The sequence below is a fragment of the Pleurodeles waltl genome, chromosome 7 (genome assembly GCF_031143425.1).
Source record: "Pleurodeles waltl isolate 20211129_DDA chromosome 7, aPleWal1.hap1.20221129, whole genome shotgun sequence".
NCBI classification, from domain to species: Eukaryota; Metazoa; Chordata; class Amphibia; order Caudata; family Salamandridae; genus Pleurodeles; species Pleurodeles waltl.
Window position 1 is genome coordinate 805,114,443 of NC_090446.1, and position 17,884 is coordinate 805,132,326.

Consider the following 17,884-nt stretch of genomic DNA (forward strand, 5'->3'; position numbering starts at 1 on the left):
ATGGTTGTAGCTCATATAATACAAATTGCTACACTGTTTATGCTACACTAAGGTCCCACTATGAAAAACAGGACGTGAGTCACCCCTTACATCACTGGAGTGCAATGAGGACCGAGGAGAATATTTACACTGTGCAAAATACTGCAAGAATTGTAATACAATGGAAGATGCCTTTTCTAAAGTCACAGAAGTAAGCATTCCCTTGCAACATGATAGACACTTCTGAACATTGTAGAGGTCTGCAAGCAAACAGATACAATAAGGGCCTTATGTACGAACACTTTTTCCCATAGACACAGAATGGGTAAAAACCTTTGCTACATCTGACCCTAAACTCTTTGTTGGTCTCGGACCAGTATTTGCGAGTACCCACTAAAACGGACATTGCCCAGACTTTGAGAGTTTACAGTACATATAGTATTGCTAAATGGAAGGTGGGCCAAAATCAATGTTGAATCCAAGAGCGGCAGGTCTGTGAAAATCGTGGGTGCTCACAAAAGGATGTGTCGAAATGGCAAGGTTGCTATGGTGAAGACATGACTGATGCCATTAATGTTTGAATTCCCTGAGAGCTGTATTCCTCAATACAGTGAACTATCAAGTCAGTTTGTTTTGTACCCCGCAGACTTTTATCAACTCATTTAAAATTGCTCCGGTTTGCATTGCATTCTTTTGGTTTTATTGAAGGAAAAGCAAATAGATTACTATAAAACATGCAATACAAGCTGTGCAAGTGTATTTAAGGCCGTCTAAGACCATCTTTTGTACTTCGAGCTAGCTGGGGACTCGCTCACAAAGAAAAACAAAAATAGGCATGAACATCGATAATAGCCTATTCGATGCACACAAACTGCAGAGTGACATCCAACAACATGAGACCTGCCTTTAAAAAAGACATATCAAGGTGCAAGATGAGGTGGAAAGACATTTACAGAGCGTAGCAAGCTAAAAACCCTGTTATCAGCGCTTTGCGAAAATTCATGTGTCCAGAGGGAAGATTCCGCACGACGTGATTTCAGAAACGTGAGAAGCATGTGGTCTTAATAGTCGTTGCTGCTTTCAAATATATTTGCATTTTCTAAGATCAGATGTAATTAGATGCAGGCAGTCAGTGTCTTTGGCTATTCCTTAACAATGCAAATTTCCATTTTTATGATAAAAGCGAAACATCATTTTTCACTTACGGGCAAAAGGGAATGAAATGTTGTTTCTCTTCATCACTTTCAACTTTTCCTTTAATGAAGTCTGTAATATCCATCACTAAAATGAGAAGAAGAAAAAACAACCAAGATTCACTTCAAATGTCACTGCAATCTCACAGAATTAGTTTATAAATGTCATCACAACGGAAGTCATTGACACATGCAGGGTGCAGGGAATTTTGGTTGCAAAAAATTGTTAATCGGGACACGAAGCTGCCACGTAGAATTGCCGGAAAACTACACTAAACCGTGCCTTGCATGCTCAGAAGCAGGACAGTTCACCATCAGACCCTCCACGTCCTTTATCTCACGCCTGGAGGTTATTTTTCTTACCTGCTTTCTTGTTTTGACATACATTGTTTTCCATCTCTTTATTCTGCTTTCCCCATTTTGTACCTACATCTCTTTTATTCTGGGCCAAACTCTGATATTGAAAAATAATTCCCCAAAAATGAGTGGCAGGTGGCCCCACCTGCAACCACCACCTCAAATTAAGCACTGCTCATTACTATGTCTGAAAGTCATCCTTTGAACAAACATGTAATCTGTATTGGTGTGTGTTGAAATAGACCCGGTGTTATTAAGAAAAGGCAAACCGATTTTCGGCTGACTGAAAGGAAGAAACTACTTCCCCTGCCTCAAAGACATGATTAAATGTAAAGATACACACTGATGACTAATTGACTGATGCAAATTATTCGAAAGAAATAGAGGGACTGTAACCATCAGGCCTTTTCCCACTGTAAGTACAGTTATGCAGTATTGGTATCTTTCATCAATTCACATGCTTGAGTCATTCCCCGTAGCCAAAGTGGTAGTCCTGCGTTACCATGGTAAAGCAGTAAGTAAAACTATCATAGGCTATAATGACTCTAGGCCATCAGTTTAACAGCCTATCTATGTCCTTCCTAAAAACAAAAAGGGCCAAAGTTTAACAATGACCAATCAGGTGCAGGTACGATCTAGAACCCTCCTAAGAGGCAGAATCCCTCAGATGTTTGAGCAAGTGGGAATAACATCCCTCGTCATAAGGGGAGCCTCTCTGGGAAGGAGGGTGGGTCGAAGGTGAATCTATCAAAAATACCAATAGTGGATAACTGCAGTTACAGGTAAGTAATCTATTTTCTTATCCAGTATTGGATCTTTCATAGATTCACATGCTTGAATCAGAATAGCTAGCTGTATTGTAGGTACCTGAAGTATCCTTAGACGATGGTGGGTAAAAGCAATACACTTTCATAGTAAACCATATAAAATAAAATACATAAATACATATAAATATGTATAGTGATATACATTGAAGTCGTAGGTATTCATATCTAAAATCTTTAAGTAAGAAAACGTTGATAGGACAATCAAGTAGGAATATACAGTAGTCTGAAAAGCATTTGAATGTAATATTAATAAACATCTCTACTGAAAGAGGCGCACATTATGGGAATAGATGATGTAACACCACCAGTCCCACGGCTGCATCACTATACATATTTATATGTATTTATATATTTTATTTTATATGGTTTACTATGAAAGTGTATTGCTTTTACCCAGCACCAAGGATCCTGCTTTTATTGGGAGAAAAAACTGCAGGGTAAGAAACATGACGTTCAATTCCAATCTGCTGATGTGCATAGTCTTCTGTCGTGTCAACCACTTTTTCTTGGATCTGGAGGTCCTGCAAGTGGCTTTCCCAGCCCTACAGGGAAGCTTCTATGGTGATGAAGAAACTGAACACCAATGGAAAAAATGTGAGGTCTTCAGAGAGATGAGGTCTGTGAGACCACCACTTTAATGTGTCTATCATTCTTGGGTTTATGATTATCAAGTCCTAAAAGGACCCTTTTAATTGAATCCACTGGAGTTGCAGTTCTTCCTGCAATGGTCTTATCTTGAGGCATGCCAATGGGATTAGGTCGATTGCGGAAGAGATCATGCCCAGGAGGGACTTGAACAGCCTCACTGAAACACACTTTTTTCTTGATATTTCACAAGCCAACTCTGCTGAACTCCTTTGATCTTTCTGGGAGAGAAAGGCTTTGTTATGAGTTGTGTCTAGGTAGGGTCCTTGAAACATCACTACTTGACTGGGAGTAGTTGAGGACTTGCGTCCATTCACAGTGAGACCCTGTTTGAGAAATAGTGACAGGCAGACTTTTGTAGCTTTGGCAGCCTGCCTTGGAGTTGAAGCTTTTAGCAGCCAGTCATCTAGGTAGAGAAATACCAGGTGACCTTGTACCTTGAGCACGGCTGCTATCGGGTCCAAGCACTTGGTGAGTATGCAAGGGTCTGACTTGAGGCCAAATGGGAGGACTCTGAATTAATAATGGGTACCAGCTGTGGTGAAACAAAGGTATGTGAGGTGTTTGGGACGAATGAGGATACCGAAGTATTCATCTATCTAGTCTAGAGATGTTATGAAATCTCTGCTGTTCAGTAGGTGAGGGATGTCAGAGAGAGAAATCATCCAAAAGGATTGTTTATGGAAGAATTTGTTCAGCTTCCTGAGATCTAGGATAGGTCTCCATTCCCCTGATTTGTTGCAAATGAGGAAAAAAATGGGAGAAGAATTCTCTTACCTTTTGAGCAACCAGACCTCTCTCTATTGCTCCCCTGGCAAGCATCATGAGGGCCTAGTTTTTTGAATAAGTGAAATAAGTGAAGACAAGGGGGATCCGATCCCCTTTGTGTTTGATGGTCTTTCTGTAAGGGTGTGGTCATAAGTGACTAGTTCTAATAACCATCTGTCTGAGGTGATGCTTTCCCAATGATGGAGGCGATTAGAGATACCCCAACTCTGAGGTGGTGGCTTTCTGCATGGGCCTTGTTCAGAAAAACCCACTGTCGGTGGTTAGCAGTATGCCTGCTGCTGGTATGTTGGCCTGTATTGGGGCTCATAGGACTGGTATGCTGGGAGCATTGGTAGCTGCCTCTGTAGGTTGAGAACTGGACCCATGCACCCCTGTAAGGGTAACTTACTGTACTGGAGGATTGCAAGGGACTTGGCTGTGTCAGTGTCCACCTTAGTGGCAAAAAGAGCATCATCAATGTGCTTGCCAAACAGTGTGTCCTCATCATACGCCATGTCTAGTATTTTAGATTGGGCTTTGAGTCTGAAGGAAGTCATCTTAAGCCATCCATGGCACCTTAAAACAGCTATGCCTGCCAGTTGACGGAAGCCTGTGGAGGCAATGTCCATTATGCAATCAATGATCTCACAGGAGGTGCGCTCGCATTTCGGCAAGATCTTCCTGGCTTCAGTTTTTTTGTCTTCCGGGAGGAGGTCAATGATGGAACCGATATCTGACCACAACTTCCGGTCATATCGGCCCTCGGAAGTGCTCTGGCCCCCACGGACCACGCCAGCAACCTCGGATTCATCCTGGACTCAGCACTCTTGATGAACCGTCAAGTCAGCACAGTCTCCTCCTGCCTGTTTCAACACCATGCACATGCTCCGGAAGATCTTCAAATGGATCCCAACTGAATCCAAAAGAACATTCACCCAGGCCCTCGTCAGCAGCTCCTTGGACTACGGCAATGCACTCTACGCCGGAACCACCACTAAGGTACGGAAAAGACTGCAATGCATCGAGAATGCCTCCGACCCATTTCATCAAGAATGCCACCAAACACAGCCACACCTCTGCTCTAATGAGAGACCTGCACTGGCTCCCAATAGACAAGAGAATTACATTAAAAAATCTCACGCACACATAAAAACCCCTCCACAACACCGGACCAGAATACCTCAACCAGAGAATCCACTTCTACATGCCCACCAGGCAACTCCGCTCCGCCGACCTCACCCTTGCTGCTGTCCCACCCGTCCAGAAGGCCATAGCTGGAGGAAGGTCCCTCTCCCACCACGCCACCAACAACTTAAACTACCTTCCCATGCACCCCAGAAGATCTCCCACTCTATTGCAATTTAGAAAATACCTCAAAACTAGGCTCTTCACCTGATCCACTGTTTTCTTCGACTACCACTCACTTACGGCCCCCCAGCGCCTTGAGACCCTAGCGGGTGACTAGCCACACTTTACAAGTATACTGATTGATTGATTAATTGATAGAATAGCCAAGGTGTTGGTCGTCCAAACTGTGATGGCAGACATGGTAGAAAAACCTCTTGCCAATATTGTCTAAATGGTGCCTGTCTTTGTCCGGTGGCCCAGATATTGGAGTTGAGAGGTTTTTAGGTCTAAGTAGCCCACTTGAGAAATGACAGAATCAGGTTGGGGGTGTCCTACCAGGCACGAAGGGGAATCCTCTGGGGCCCTGTACTTCTTACCAGTACAGAAGAAGCACAGAGTGATCAAGAATGTCTTGTTTAAGAAAAGAGTGCTGGCCTAGGCACAAACAGATAGAGAGAAAATAAAACAAGACCGTAAAAGTGTTTATTATAATAATTGTAAGAAATGGGGTCTTTGGTTGGCAGTCAGTTTACCCCCTGTCCAAGCAAAGACCCTCACTCTAGTCACGGTAAAAAATAATCACCCTCAGCTAATCCCTGCTTACCCCTTGGTAGCTTGACACAAGCAGTAGGCTAAACTTCAGAGTGCTAGGTGTAAAATATTTGTACCAACACACACAGTAACATAATGAAAACACTACAAAATGACACAACACAGGTTTTGAAAAATAGAGAGTATTTATCTAAACAAAACAAGACCAAAACGACAAAAATCCACAATACACAAGTCAAGTTATCAAATAGAAAGCAAAAAGAATCTATATGTAGTTTTAAACACACACTAACACTGTTAGCGTAAAAATGTACCTGGGGTGCGTCAAAAATAACCCTGCACGGGTGAGTGTGCATCAAAAAGGGGCTTGTGATGCATTGATTTTACTCACAAGCGAGACCTTACGTCGTTTCTCCTTTCGTCGGGTCGGACGCGTCCTTTCTTCTCTCCACAGAAGAACAATTTGTAAATCCGGTCAGCACTCTCGGGTCTGGGCAGGCCTTGCGTTGTTTTTACACGCCCAGCGGTACTTGCGTTGGAAATCCAGCAGCACGATGATCCGAAAACCACACAGCGCAGGTTGCAATCTCACCAGTCTCCGTCAGCGATGCTGCGTGTCGTTTCTCCAGCTCCATGCATCGATTCTTCGGTCGCGTTGCAGACGAGCATTGATTTTCAGCCACGAAGCCGGTGGCGCGTTGATTTTTCAGCCGCAGATCAGAGTCGCGTCGATCTTTTCCCCGCATGGCATTCTGTGCGTGGATTTCTTCCTCTTAGGCTGCGAGCTTCTCCTTTCTGTGTGCCAGGAACTGGATGAGACTCCAGGTGCTGGCAGAGAGAAGTCTTTGCTGTCCCTGAGACTTCAAACAATAGGAGGCAAGCTCTAAATCAAGCCCTTGGAGATCTTCACAAGATGGAAGGCGCACAAAGTCAAGTCTTTGCCCTCTTACTCTGGCAGAAGCAGCAACTGGAGGATAGCTCCAGAAAGCACAGTCACAGGCAGGTCAGCTCTTCTTCCTCAGCTCTTCAGCTCTTCTCCAGGCATAGGTTCCTCTTGGTTTCCAGAAGTGTTCTAAAGTCTGTGGTTTTTGGTGCCCTTCTTATACCAAATTTCTCTCTTGAAGTAGGCCTACTTCAAAGTAAAGTCTCTTTTGAATGTGAAATCCTGCCTTGCCCAGGCCAGGCCCCAGACACTCACCAGGGGGTTGGAGACTGCATTGTGTGAGGGCAGGCATAGCCCTTTCAGGTGTGAGTGACCACTCCTCCCCTCCCTCCTAGCACAGATGGTTCATCAGGAAATGCAGACTACACCCCAGCTCCCTTTGTGTCACTGTCTAGTGTGAGGTGCAACCAGCGCAGCTGTCAAACTGACCCAGACAGAGAATCCACAAACAGGCAGAGTCACAGAAATGGTATAAGCAAGAAAATGTTCACTTTCTAAAATCGGTATTTTCAAACAGACAATCTTAAACTCAACTTTCCTAAAAGATGTATTTTTAAATTGTGAGCTCAGAGATCCAAAACTCCACATGTCCATCTGCTCCCAAAGGGAATCTACACTTTAATTAGATTTAAAGGTAGCCTCGATGTTAACCTATGAGAGGGACAGGCCTTGCAACAGTGAAAAATGAATTTAGCAATATTTCACTGTCAGGACATATAAAACACATTACTATGTGTCCTACCTTAACCGTACACTGCACCCTGCCCTTGGGGCTATCTAGGGCATACCTTAGGGGTGTCTTACATGTAAGAAAAGGGAAGGTTTAGGCCTGGCAGGTGGGTACACTTGCCAAGTCGAATTTACAGTTAAAACTGCACACACAGACACTACAGTGGCAGGTCTGAGACATGATTACAAAGCTACCTAGGTGGGTGGCACAACCGGTGCTGCAGGCCCACTAGTAGCATTTGATTTACAGGCCATGGGCTCCTCTAGTGCACTGTACTAGGGACTTACTAATACATCAAATATGCCAATCATGGATAAGCCAATTACATACACATTTTATATATGAGCACTTGCACTTGAGCACTGGTTAGCAGTGCCCAGAGTAGCAAAAACAGCAAAATCAGAGTCCAGCACAAGTCAACAACCTGGGAAAGAGAGACAAAAAGTTAAGGGAGACAACGCCAAGGATGCAAAGTCAAACAATAATAATAAAGCGAAGCCGAATAAAATATATCTAGGTTAAAGTGTACAGCAGCGGGCCTAGTATGTTAAAATAATGTGCATGGAGCTATAACTAAATGGCTACACAACAAGGCAGGATAGTGTGAAAAGGGCTCTTCATTATTTTGATACCCTTTTGTCAGATGAAGTCGATGATGGGCATAGCCTGGGCTGACTTTCTTGTTTGTTCTTTCATATAATAAAGGAAGCAGCTGGACTGCTTTGGGAGGTGGAACATGGATGCTTCTCTTTCCATTAAGTCACGAAAGACTGTCCTCTGGAAGTGAATTGACAGGTTGTTGAGGGGATGGTGATGGTGTGCGCATGACATAGCCTCTCTGTCGTCATCTGAGGACGACTGATCATCCATCGGTGGTGCTGCTTTATGGGAAGCAGGCGTCAATCTGGGAGTGGTGTAGTCGGAGATACTGGTTGTGGTGGTGCCACTTGTTCTTATAGGAGGTTGTGGGAAACGTTTCCTGTAGTCAGAAAGCATAGCCTGAAGATCCTGGATCAAGGACCTTGGCATTGGGAGGTCATCCTGTCTAGGTGGAGGATCATGGTAGTATCTGAAGTGCTAAGAATTCCTTTAAGCAGGAGGAGGATAATAGTCCTGCCTTTCTTCCCAGAAGTCATCACCTTAGTCCTGGCATTTAACGTGAAGCTTGTAGGGGCTGTGAGCTGGTCTTTCAATGTCCAGTAAGTGGCTTGGAATCAGGGAAGTAATGAGGTTTTGATGATTTTTGTAATCTTGATCCTCGATGACGGTGGCATTGACTATGACATCGTCAGAGCAATGTAAATATCCCGTCTTGATAGCCTTGGTGATGCTGTGCCCCTTTTAGAGGGAATCGTAGTCGACGTTGCCAAAAGGACTGGTAGCGCGTCTGACCTTAATATGTAAACTTACAAGGTGACACAAACAGGTCGACTCGCAATTAAGATGTTCCCACCATAACTCCAGTACATGCAGATCAATAATCAATAATTAAGCTGTAACATCAATAATCAATGATAATCAATAATCGATTTGAGTTAGTAATTGCCACACACCATGACCTTTCAGTCATGAATACCCACACTTTTAGTAAAAGTTGGAATATTTATTTCCCTATATTAACAATGCTAATGTCACATAAGATAACCTCAAAATCAAATGATACACATACAGAAACAACACTGGCTGTCCAAACCAACAAAAGAAGCGTAATCTAATAAAAGCTTGAGCCACTACACTTTCTAAAGTTACAGTGCAAATTAATAATAAAAACAATTGCGCAAACTATCACATACATTTAGATTTAGCAAAGAAAAGACATCAAACGTTATTCCCTATAGCAGACTTTCATTAGTGAGGATCCTTATCTAACACCAGATTAGCATTATCATGTTGGGCTTCATGCAAAACAATTTAGTAAACACAAATTTGGAAAACATCTAACTATAGCTCTATCAAAATAGTGAGGTTGGTACCTTGAAACAAAAAGCGAAACAGTCTTAAGAAACACATCAGTAGTAATATACCTCTCCTCAAGTAGATCGGCAAGCTAAGATAGTCTTCATCATCAGGATATCAGTTTGGTCAAAAAGGCATCAGGATTCAGCATCAAAGTTCAGAAAATGCAAAGTCTTTAAGCAGTAAAGTTAAGCATATCTCTTTTCAAGACGCTCAAGAAAGTAACGACCTTTCGGCCAGAAAGAAAATGGGCAAATGGCTTGTCTTTCCTTGGTGCAGTCCGGCTAAGTTAGATTCCCTAAAACTAGTTCCCAAGTCCCTATTGGACAAGGGATCGCATATTTACACTCTGTCCAATAAAACGAAAACTTCAAATCTATGATTTCGACAACTACACTGTTCACATGTCGGTGATTGGCTTTTCTTGTAATGTCCTCATCATCCCGCTTGTAAGGTAACAATATTGTTGCAGCTTATACTCCAGTCAGTGTCTCCATTGTTCTTCTCCTGAGAAAGTCAGTCTTACACACATTACACTCATAATGTTACATTTAGCAAGAACAGAATCTTCTAGCAATCAGTTCTCATGAGAAAGACTTTTAGCTACAAGCACATTTAGACAGTCCAGTGGAAAATCACAGTTTAATTCTCTGAACAGCCATTTTATTAAACGTTTAAGAAATACAGCTTGGCATGAAGTCGTGCAGATAGGCCAAGACCTCTGCTATTTTAAGACCTACAAGTAATAAAGCTAATACATAATAATGAGTAACCCTAAAAATGATGTATTGCTCTATTAATGAAATAAAAGCTCCATATTTCATATTAATAAGTCATTGATAAGTATGTTTCGTGAACATTGGCGCACACTCATTGTGATCACATTTTCAAATGTGTGCATTATTTTTCTCTCTATTACATTTTCCACACAAATCCATTACTCATAATATTTGAATACTCATTAATATTTTTATTAAAACACCTGCTTCAGCAATCCCTCCTCTGATAACTAAATATGTCATCACACTAAACTATCACATACAAAATTTAGCTTCAGCTACAATTCTGTCCTTTCAATACCTTCGTACTTTTGTTCCCTTTTCGAATTTTCCCTAAAAATGTTTCCTATTTCTTCTTTTCCCTCCTCTGATTATTCTTTGACCTTTTCAATGGTATTCTTTTACACAATTTACATATCCCCCATATTCCAATTAGGCAAACCATGACACTCAATATCCCCTGTATTATTTTCAATAAGATTCCCTTCCCAATGTTGCCAAGCCAATTTCCCACTGAAGCAAAACCTTTGCTAACCCTTTCCCAAACACCTTGTTCTTTCAATTCTTTCAAATCAGCACTTTCATTAGTCAGGTTAGTAAGTAAGCCTCTAATTTCTTTACTATTATCAGGAATGAAGGAACAACAATGCCTAGAATTAAGCATTCTACAAACTCCGCCATCCTTTGCTAAAAGAATGTTTAAAGCAAGACAATTCTGAAGAGTCATTGCTCTTTCAGCAGCTAATTCAGTGTCTATCAGAAGTCTGGCTCACGAAAAACTTGTCAGCATGTTATCCATAATAGTAGACAACTTTTGAATCTTTATCAAATTCAGAACAACTCCCACTGAAGGAATCATTTCTCCAAATATTTCTCCCACTATATTAGAAGGAGACTCTCTCCTCTGACTCATATGATGTAATTCTGTCACTTTTGGAAACTTCTTTAAGTCATCCATTTGAAAAATCTTTGGGAAAATTATTCCCAAATAACATGTCCCATACCATCCTCTTAGAAGACGGTAATAGGCATTAGGACCACAGATGTAATATATCCAAGTAATTGCCAGATTCTGTCCATTCAGCATAAATGTCCATTTACTCTGAAACAAAAAAACATGTCTACATCCACTCGTTCCCACAAATAGAACGGTCAGTGCATGATTTAGGCTAATATATACAAAGTTTCCCTACATGTTGCACATCTACAGCTCTTTTCCCTTGTGTTCTAATAGTACTATAAGCATAATCATTCTTGTAAGGCCTTTTCTCTAAGTCTTTTTCTAACATCTCCTTCAATGCCTTTCTCCTGTCATCTGTGTTATCTAAGAATCTCTTCTCTAAAGGTGTAAGCAAGCATGTCAGATTCTTCCTGTGAGCATAAGCTGTGCCAAATGTTATTGTAGGTTCAAAGAACCCTCTAATACTATGTCATTATCCTTAGCTACTCTACTAAAACACCTAATTATAGGGACAAATGAAAACACCATATCACAATTGGAGTAGAAATACTGAATGTACTCCTGGTTATAGAATCTTCTTAGTAACACACTTCAACTTATCCCGTATGTTAGTGACAAACTATGATAGGTAACTCCTTCTTCGACTGGTAAAGGAATCAGCATACACATAATTCTTCGTATCCATTGTCTCAACATACTCACTCAATAAGCGACAGAAAACATTAGAAGAAAGTTCTCCTTGTGCATTAGTACCCTCATGCAAATACTTTTCATCTAACCTAAACTTCTCTATTGCTGTTAGTTCAGTAGTTGTCTCAAAAGCAGAAGTATGGCTGGCTTCACTCTTATCAAGAACAGACATTCTCAAAATCAATATCACAAACAATATCCCACATACAGTCGCCAAACCAATACTCATATATTTACAGCACCTATTTTTCCTACCCTGCTGGCTAATGTTACTCATGATCTGTAAAGAATCAGAAAGCGGAAGAGAAATTTAGAAAAACTGAAGCAAAACCAAAAACAAAAAATGTTTTCTTTCTGCAGTTATTTACAGCTTTTAGTCTTTTTTCCAGGATCCCTTGTCAAAATCGGTAAGCAGCTTATAAAAATCAGGTTTCAAAAAGTCAAATCAGGTTATCAAAGTCTTTTCTGGTCAACAGTCTCTTCCTCAAAAACGTTTCTCAGATTGTTTCAACTGTTCAGTTCATCAGCTTCCTTCAAGTTCCAAAATATTGACCTGGAATGTCTCTATCAAAAGAAAAAGACCAAAATTCTTTCTGCCATTCACTTGTAGTTGCATTCGCCCATTCAGGACCTGCATATCTTTGACTTGCTATTCTCTTTCTTTTCAACTTTCGATCATCATCTTTGACTTGCTATTCTCTTTCTTTTCAACTTTCGATCACCATTCAATTCTCCTTCACTTAGATCATCTCTCCTTGATGTATCCACTTCTTCGTTAATTGTTGTTTCAACAACTTCTTCCTTTCTCAGTGCTTGTGACTCCGGACACTTATCTCCTTTCAGTGGACCCTTGGTGAATGTTCGTTTCAGTGTTGACCTTGAAACATCTCCTTGTTCTATGGTGTTTTCTCTTGATGGACCTGCAACCGGTTCAGGAGGAGTCAGATCACAGTGACTTTGATCCACATCAACTCCGTCCCCCTAGAAGTCCGGCAATTGCTCTGTTTGTGTCTCAAAATTGTCTGCTTCTGGGAAAGCCCTCCTCTGACTAAGCATTCCTGCTGCCTCTATTGATATAGGCTCTCCGTCACCCTCCTTGAGGTCTTCTCCTTCGTCTCTCACAGGAGTGACTGAAGTGTCCTCAATGGGCTCAGATCCGGTCTCAGTTCCCCTTTGTTCTCCTTCTGGCCCAGAGACTTGTTTCACTGTTGTTGGTACTTTGAACAGCTCGGCTTCCTCATCAGTCGGGCATATCACTTTCTTCGTGTGACTGGCATGGGTCCAGTTTGGAAGTCTAGTGCACATTACAGCTCCGGTAGTTGTCAGAAATACCTGGAAAGGTCCTTTCTAATGAGGCTCCAAACTCATTTTCCTCACGTGCTTTGGGACCACAACCCAGTCAAGGCTCTCAGGTTGTGCCTTGGGTCATGGATCGGAGGCAGTGTGGCGGCTTCCACCTGCTGAAAGAAAGAGCGAACCACAACAGCCAGATCTTTGCAGTGGTCCAACACCATATCATCTGTAATGTTGACAAGTGCATTTGCAGGCACAGCTGGCAATCTCATGGCTCGGCCCATAAGGATCTCATGCAGTGACAATCCTGTCTTCTTGTCGGGTGTGTTTTTCATTGTCATGAGAACTAAAGGCAGTGCGTCGGCCCATTTCAGATTCGTGGATGCACACATCTTTGCAACTCTTGACTTCAAGGTACCATTAATTTGTTCCACCAGTCCTGATGCTTCAGGACGGTAACTACAGTAAAACTTCTGCTCAATGTTCAGTGCTGCACACAGTAATTTAGGGCCACATGTGCGTGACATTTTGCACGTCGCAAACGGCGAATCAGGCCGTTTGCGACGTGCAAAATGCACTTTGATATGTACCAAACCATTTTTGCGATTCGGTAAACTATTTACCGAATCACAAAAAGGGATTGTGAGTCGCAATTAGGAAGGGGTGTTCCCTTCCTAATTGCGACTCGCAGTCCCATGTATGATTATTTTGTGACCGCGAATGCGGTCGCAAAATAATCGCAGTTAGAACCAATGTCACACTTGTGCTAATCCATTCGCAAACTGGAAGGTTCCCTTTTGTGAATGTCAGTAAAAACATTTTTTTCAGAGCAGGCAATGGTCCTGAGGACCACTGCCTGCTATGAAAAAATTCAACGAAAACGTTCCATTTTTTGTTTTTGAAATGCATCTCATTTTCCTTTACGGAAAACGGGCTGCATTTAAAAAACAAAAAACAGTTTTATTTAAAAGCAGTCACAGACATGGTGGTCTGCTGTCTCCAGCAGGCCACCATGTCTGTGAGGGCCACCATTCCCAAACTCATAAATAGTCATGAGGTGGATATTTAAGACCCCTTTGCGAGTTGCAAATAGTGTAATTGACACTATGCAACATACGGTTTTGCGAGTCGCAAAACCAAAGTTTGATACTTGTAGACCTTAATTACGTCATTGTTGAAGTGACTTCCCTTATCTGATTCTAAAGAGATCGGAAACCCAAAATGTGGTATCAGTTCCCTAAGCAGTAGTTTTGCTACTGTGAGACTTTAATTTCTTCGTGTACGGTAAACTTCAATCCAGTGACTAAAAACACAATCAACCACCAACACATATCTCAAACCTCCACACACAGGCATCTCAATAAAATCCATCTGCATTCTGCTGAATGGACCTCCTGCTCTTCCAATGTGGCTCAGATTCACCACTGTCCCTTTGATCAGTATAGGGAAAGGTGCGGAAGACATTGTGACGCGAAGGGTTAATTAGCTTGAGCAGTGTAGATGAGCGTGATGCCTGCTGAAACCCCCCGAACAATGTGGAAAAGTTCATGATATTATTTTCAAGCTTGTTTGTGTAGAAGACTCCGTCTCAGCCTTGAGAACGAGAGTACAGGGAGATGATAGAATGAAAACAAAGGCTGGGGAAGGGCAGAACAGCCAAGTGCTGATAACATAGCTAGAAAATGTAAGAAAGAGATAGAATCCAAGCTTCGAGTTATTTAAGCACTGAAGTGTGGGTGAGGGACTTGAAGCTCGCAGATGGAGTTGTGAAAGCTGGCATGGCACAGCACTGCCTCCCTGTTTTGCTGACCGTGATGCTTGAGGGAGAGAGAGGTCCAAGCAGGCGGTAGAGGGCTTCCCAGCATTTCGTGGACTAAGTTAGTTCCACACAGGGATGAAAGGCCTTTGTTTCTCTGCTCTATTATTATGATTGATTATTTATGCTTCCACTGTGTTTATAACCTGAAGTATTCAGCTTGTTTATATTTTGCTTCCTGAACATCGTAGTGTGAGCCTGCTGCAGTAATTGAAACATGCATTTTGGTGTGCAGTAAATCAAAGCTTATCTGAAGTATTTAACTCATTTATATTTTGCTTCCTGAACATCGTAGTGTGATGCATTTTAGTATACAGTTAATCAAAACTTATATCTGTCAATGAACTCTTTGCTTATACATATGCATATATGCTCTTTGTAGTGTACTTATATATAAATAGATGCTTTTCATTGCTATTCTTATTCCACTATTGTTAATGTGCTAAATGCCTACATTTACCGGAAATTCTAGTAAAGCTAAATTGTATTCATAATTGGCGTGTGGTCCTTCATTGAGCGTCCTTATTGACTTATACTGAACAGGTGTCAACCAGTCACCTGGATAAGACACCCTTCCCCTGTGTTCATGTGCTGGCAAAGGACGCAATGATGTCAAACTGCTTCAGCAACCTGTCTAAACCTTGAGTTGTACCAATCGTGCTTGAACAAACAAATCATGGCAACCCTCAAAACAAGTGCTTGACCATGATAAAACCTAGCCATTTGAGTCAACAGACTATTGGGCAAAACCAATTGACCCTCTTCTGAAGTCCACAATTCATCTTGTCTTTGCACACATTTCATTTTGCTCTATGAACGTTTCTCCTCCCAGTCAACATTATTCTGCAACATTTTCAATTCCTCCAATGTGTCAATTACTTGCAATGCAAAACTTAGACATGTTTCATCTTCTTCAGGTAACAGTTCCCACTTATCTTTGAATGATATACAGTTCAATGCACAAAACCTTGCGACTTCATCCACATATCCATTTCCCAATGACACTGCATTTCACCACAGCAATCTTTTCAAGCATTTGAATAGCATGCAACAGTTCTCTAATTCTCCCACTATTTCACACTGGTGAACCAGAAGAGGTCATTAAACCTCTCTGTGATGACAACGGGCCAAAATCACGGACTATTTCAAATCCATACTGACTATCTGTATAGATTGTAACTTTCAGTTGAGCAGAAACATGGCATGCTCTAGTGAGGGCTTCCAGTTCCACCACTTGGGCAGAATACACTCCTCAAAGCCAAAAAGCTTCCAGAATAGCAGTAATTGTGCATACGGCATATTCTGCTCTCAGTGTCCCTGCATTGTCTCCTAGACAGGTACCATCAACAAAGATAATTTGGTCATTCTCTTCCAATCGAGTATCTCTAATGTCAGGTCTCGGTTTTGTGCACAAGTCAGTTACTTCAAGACAATCATGTTCAACAGCCTCCAAATTTTCAATTTCAGCATTCTCATTTGGAAGTAAGGTTGCCGGCTCCAGCACTGTACATCTTTTCAATGACACATTTGGTGACCCTAGAATACTTGTTTCATATCTGGTCCATCCCGCACCAGTCAAATAATGGGATTTTGTTTTTGTAAGCAGGATCTCAATAGAGTGAGGGACCAATATAGTCAAAGGGTATCCCATCACAATGCCCTCACACTGTGTAAGGCTCTGTCCAACCGCTGCAACTGCATGCAAACAACCTTGTAAAAATATGTTACTGGGTGGCTTACACTTCCATGGACCTGCGTCAAGACAGACAAAGAACATGCATCACGCTCATGACAAAACAATGTGAAAGGTTTAGTGTAGGCAGGCATACCCAAAGCCAGAGCTTTGCACAGACTCTCTCTCAATTCAGTGAACGCTTTCATTCCAGCCTAGTATAAAACTATGGGAGAGTAGAGACTTCCTTATGAGTCAGCTTTTGCAGTGGTCTTGAAATGACTGAAAAATTGGGAATCCATTGGCGATAATAGCCTACCATTCCTAGAAACATTCTGAAATCTTTGTGTGGTCGGGGGATTCATCTGCAATATAGTTGTAACCCTTTCTCTGGATATCTTTCTCGATCATTTCTCAATATGGTGACCCAAGTATTTCACTTCTTTCTGGCAGTATTGCAATTTAAGTGGTGACACTTTATGACCATTCTTTCCCAAATGGTTCAACAAAGCAATTGTTTCATACTTGCACTTGTCCCTTATTTTGGACACAATCAGCAATTCATCAATGTACTGTATCACGGTCGATTGCAAAGGCAATTCCAATGACTCCAAATTATTTTTCAGGATCTGATTGAATATGGAAGGTGATTCTGAAAACCCTTGAGGAATTCGAAACGAACAGTAAACTTGTTCTGAAAATTTGAAACAAAAGAGAAACTGTCTGTCCTCATAAAGAGGCACAGAAAGAAAAGCTTGCGACAAGTCAATGACAGTGAACCATTCAGCATCACATGGAATTTGAAACATTATCACAGCTGTATTTGACACCAGGGGACAACATTTGACCACAATGTCATTTACTTTTCTCAAATCCTGGACAATTTGAACTTTCCCATAGGGCTTTTTCAAACCCATTTATGGTGAATTACATTGGCTGCTCAATACTTCCTTCAAAACCCCTTGTTCTACAAAGTCTGCAATTATTTGGGCGACCTTCATAAGGACATCTTGTGGAATGTCATACTGGGTAATTTGAGGAAAAACAGCAATCGGCTTAACAGTAACTTTAACTGGCTCAACTCCCTTTATCAGACCTATCTCTTTTCCTGTCAGATTCCACAACTTCTCCGTAACCGTTCCCTGTAAATCAGCATGAAGCTCCTTCACCCTGAACACAGTAAAGAAATCAATCGGAGGATAATCCTCATTTGTAGTCTCCCACTCTATCTCTGGGGCTTGGTCATCTTCATCATCGCTATTCATATGAATCTCAATTCCATCGTTTGAACAAGTAATCAAGCATTTCGATTTACACAGCAAGTCTCTTCCCAGTAGGGATACTGGATTTGAATCACAGACTACGAATTTGTGCAC

At 41.6% G+C, this 17,884-nt stretch overlaps 1 protein-coding gene across 1 annotated transcript in view; it reads right to left on the reverse strand.

Moving 5' to 3' along the window:
• Nucleotides 1-17,884, reverse strand: part of DOCK2 (dedicator of cytokinesis 2) — a 2,133,690-nt gene that overhangs the window by 1,760,541 nt on the left and 355,265 nt on the right. Inside the window, exon 11 of the mRNA XM_069199340.1 lies at nucleotides 1,185-1,260. Within this exon, the coding sequence (XP_069055441.1) occupies nucleotides 1,185-1,260 (76 nt within the window). The remainder of the gene's footprint in view (nucleotides 1-1,184; nucleotides 1,261-17,884) is intronic.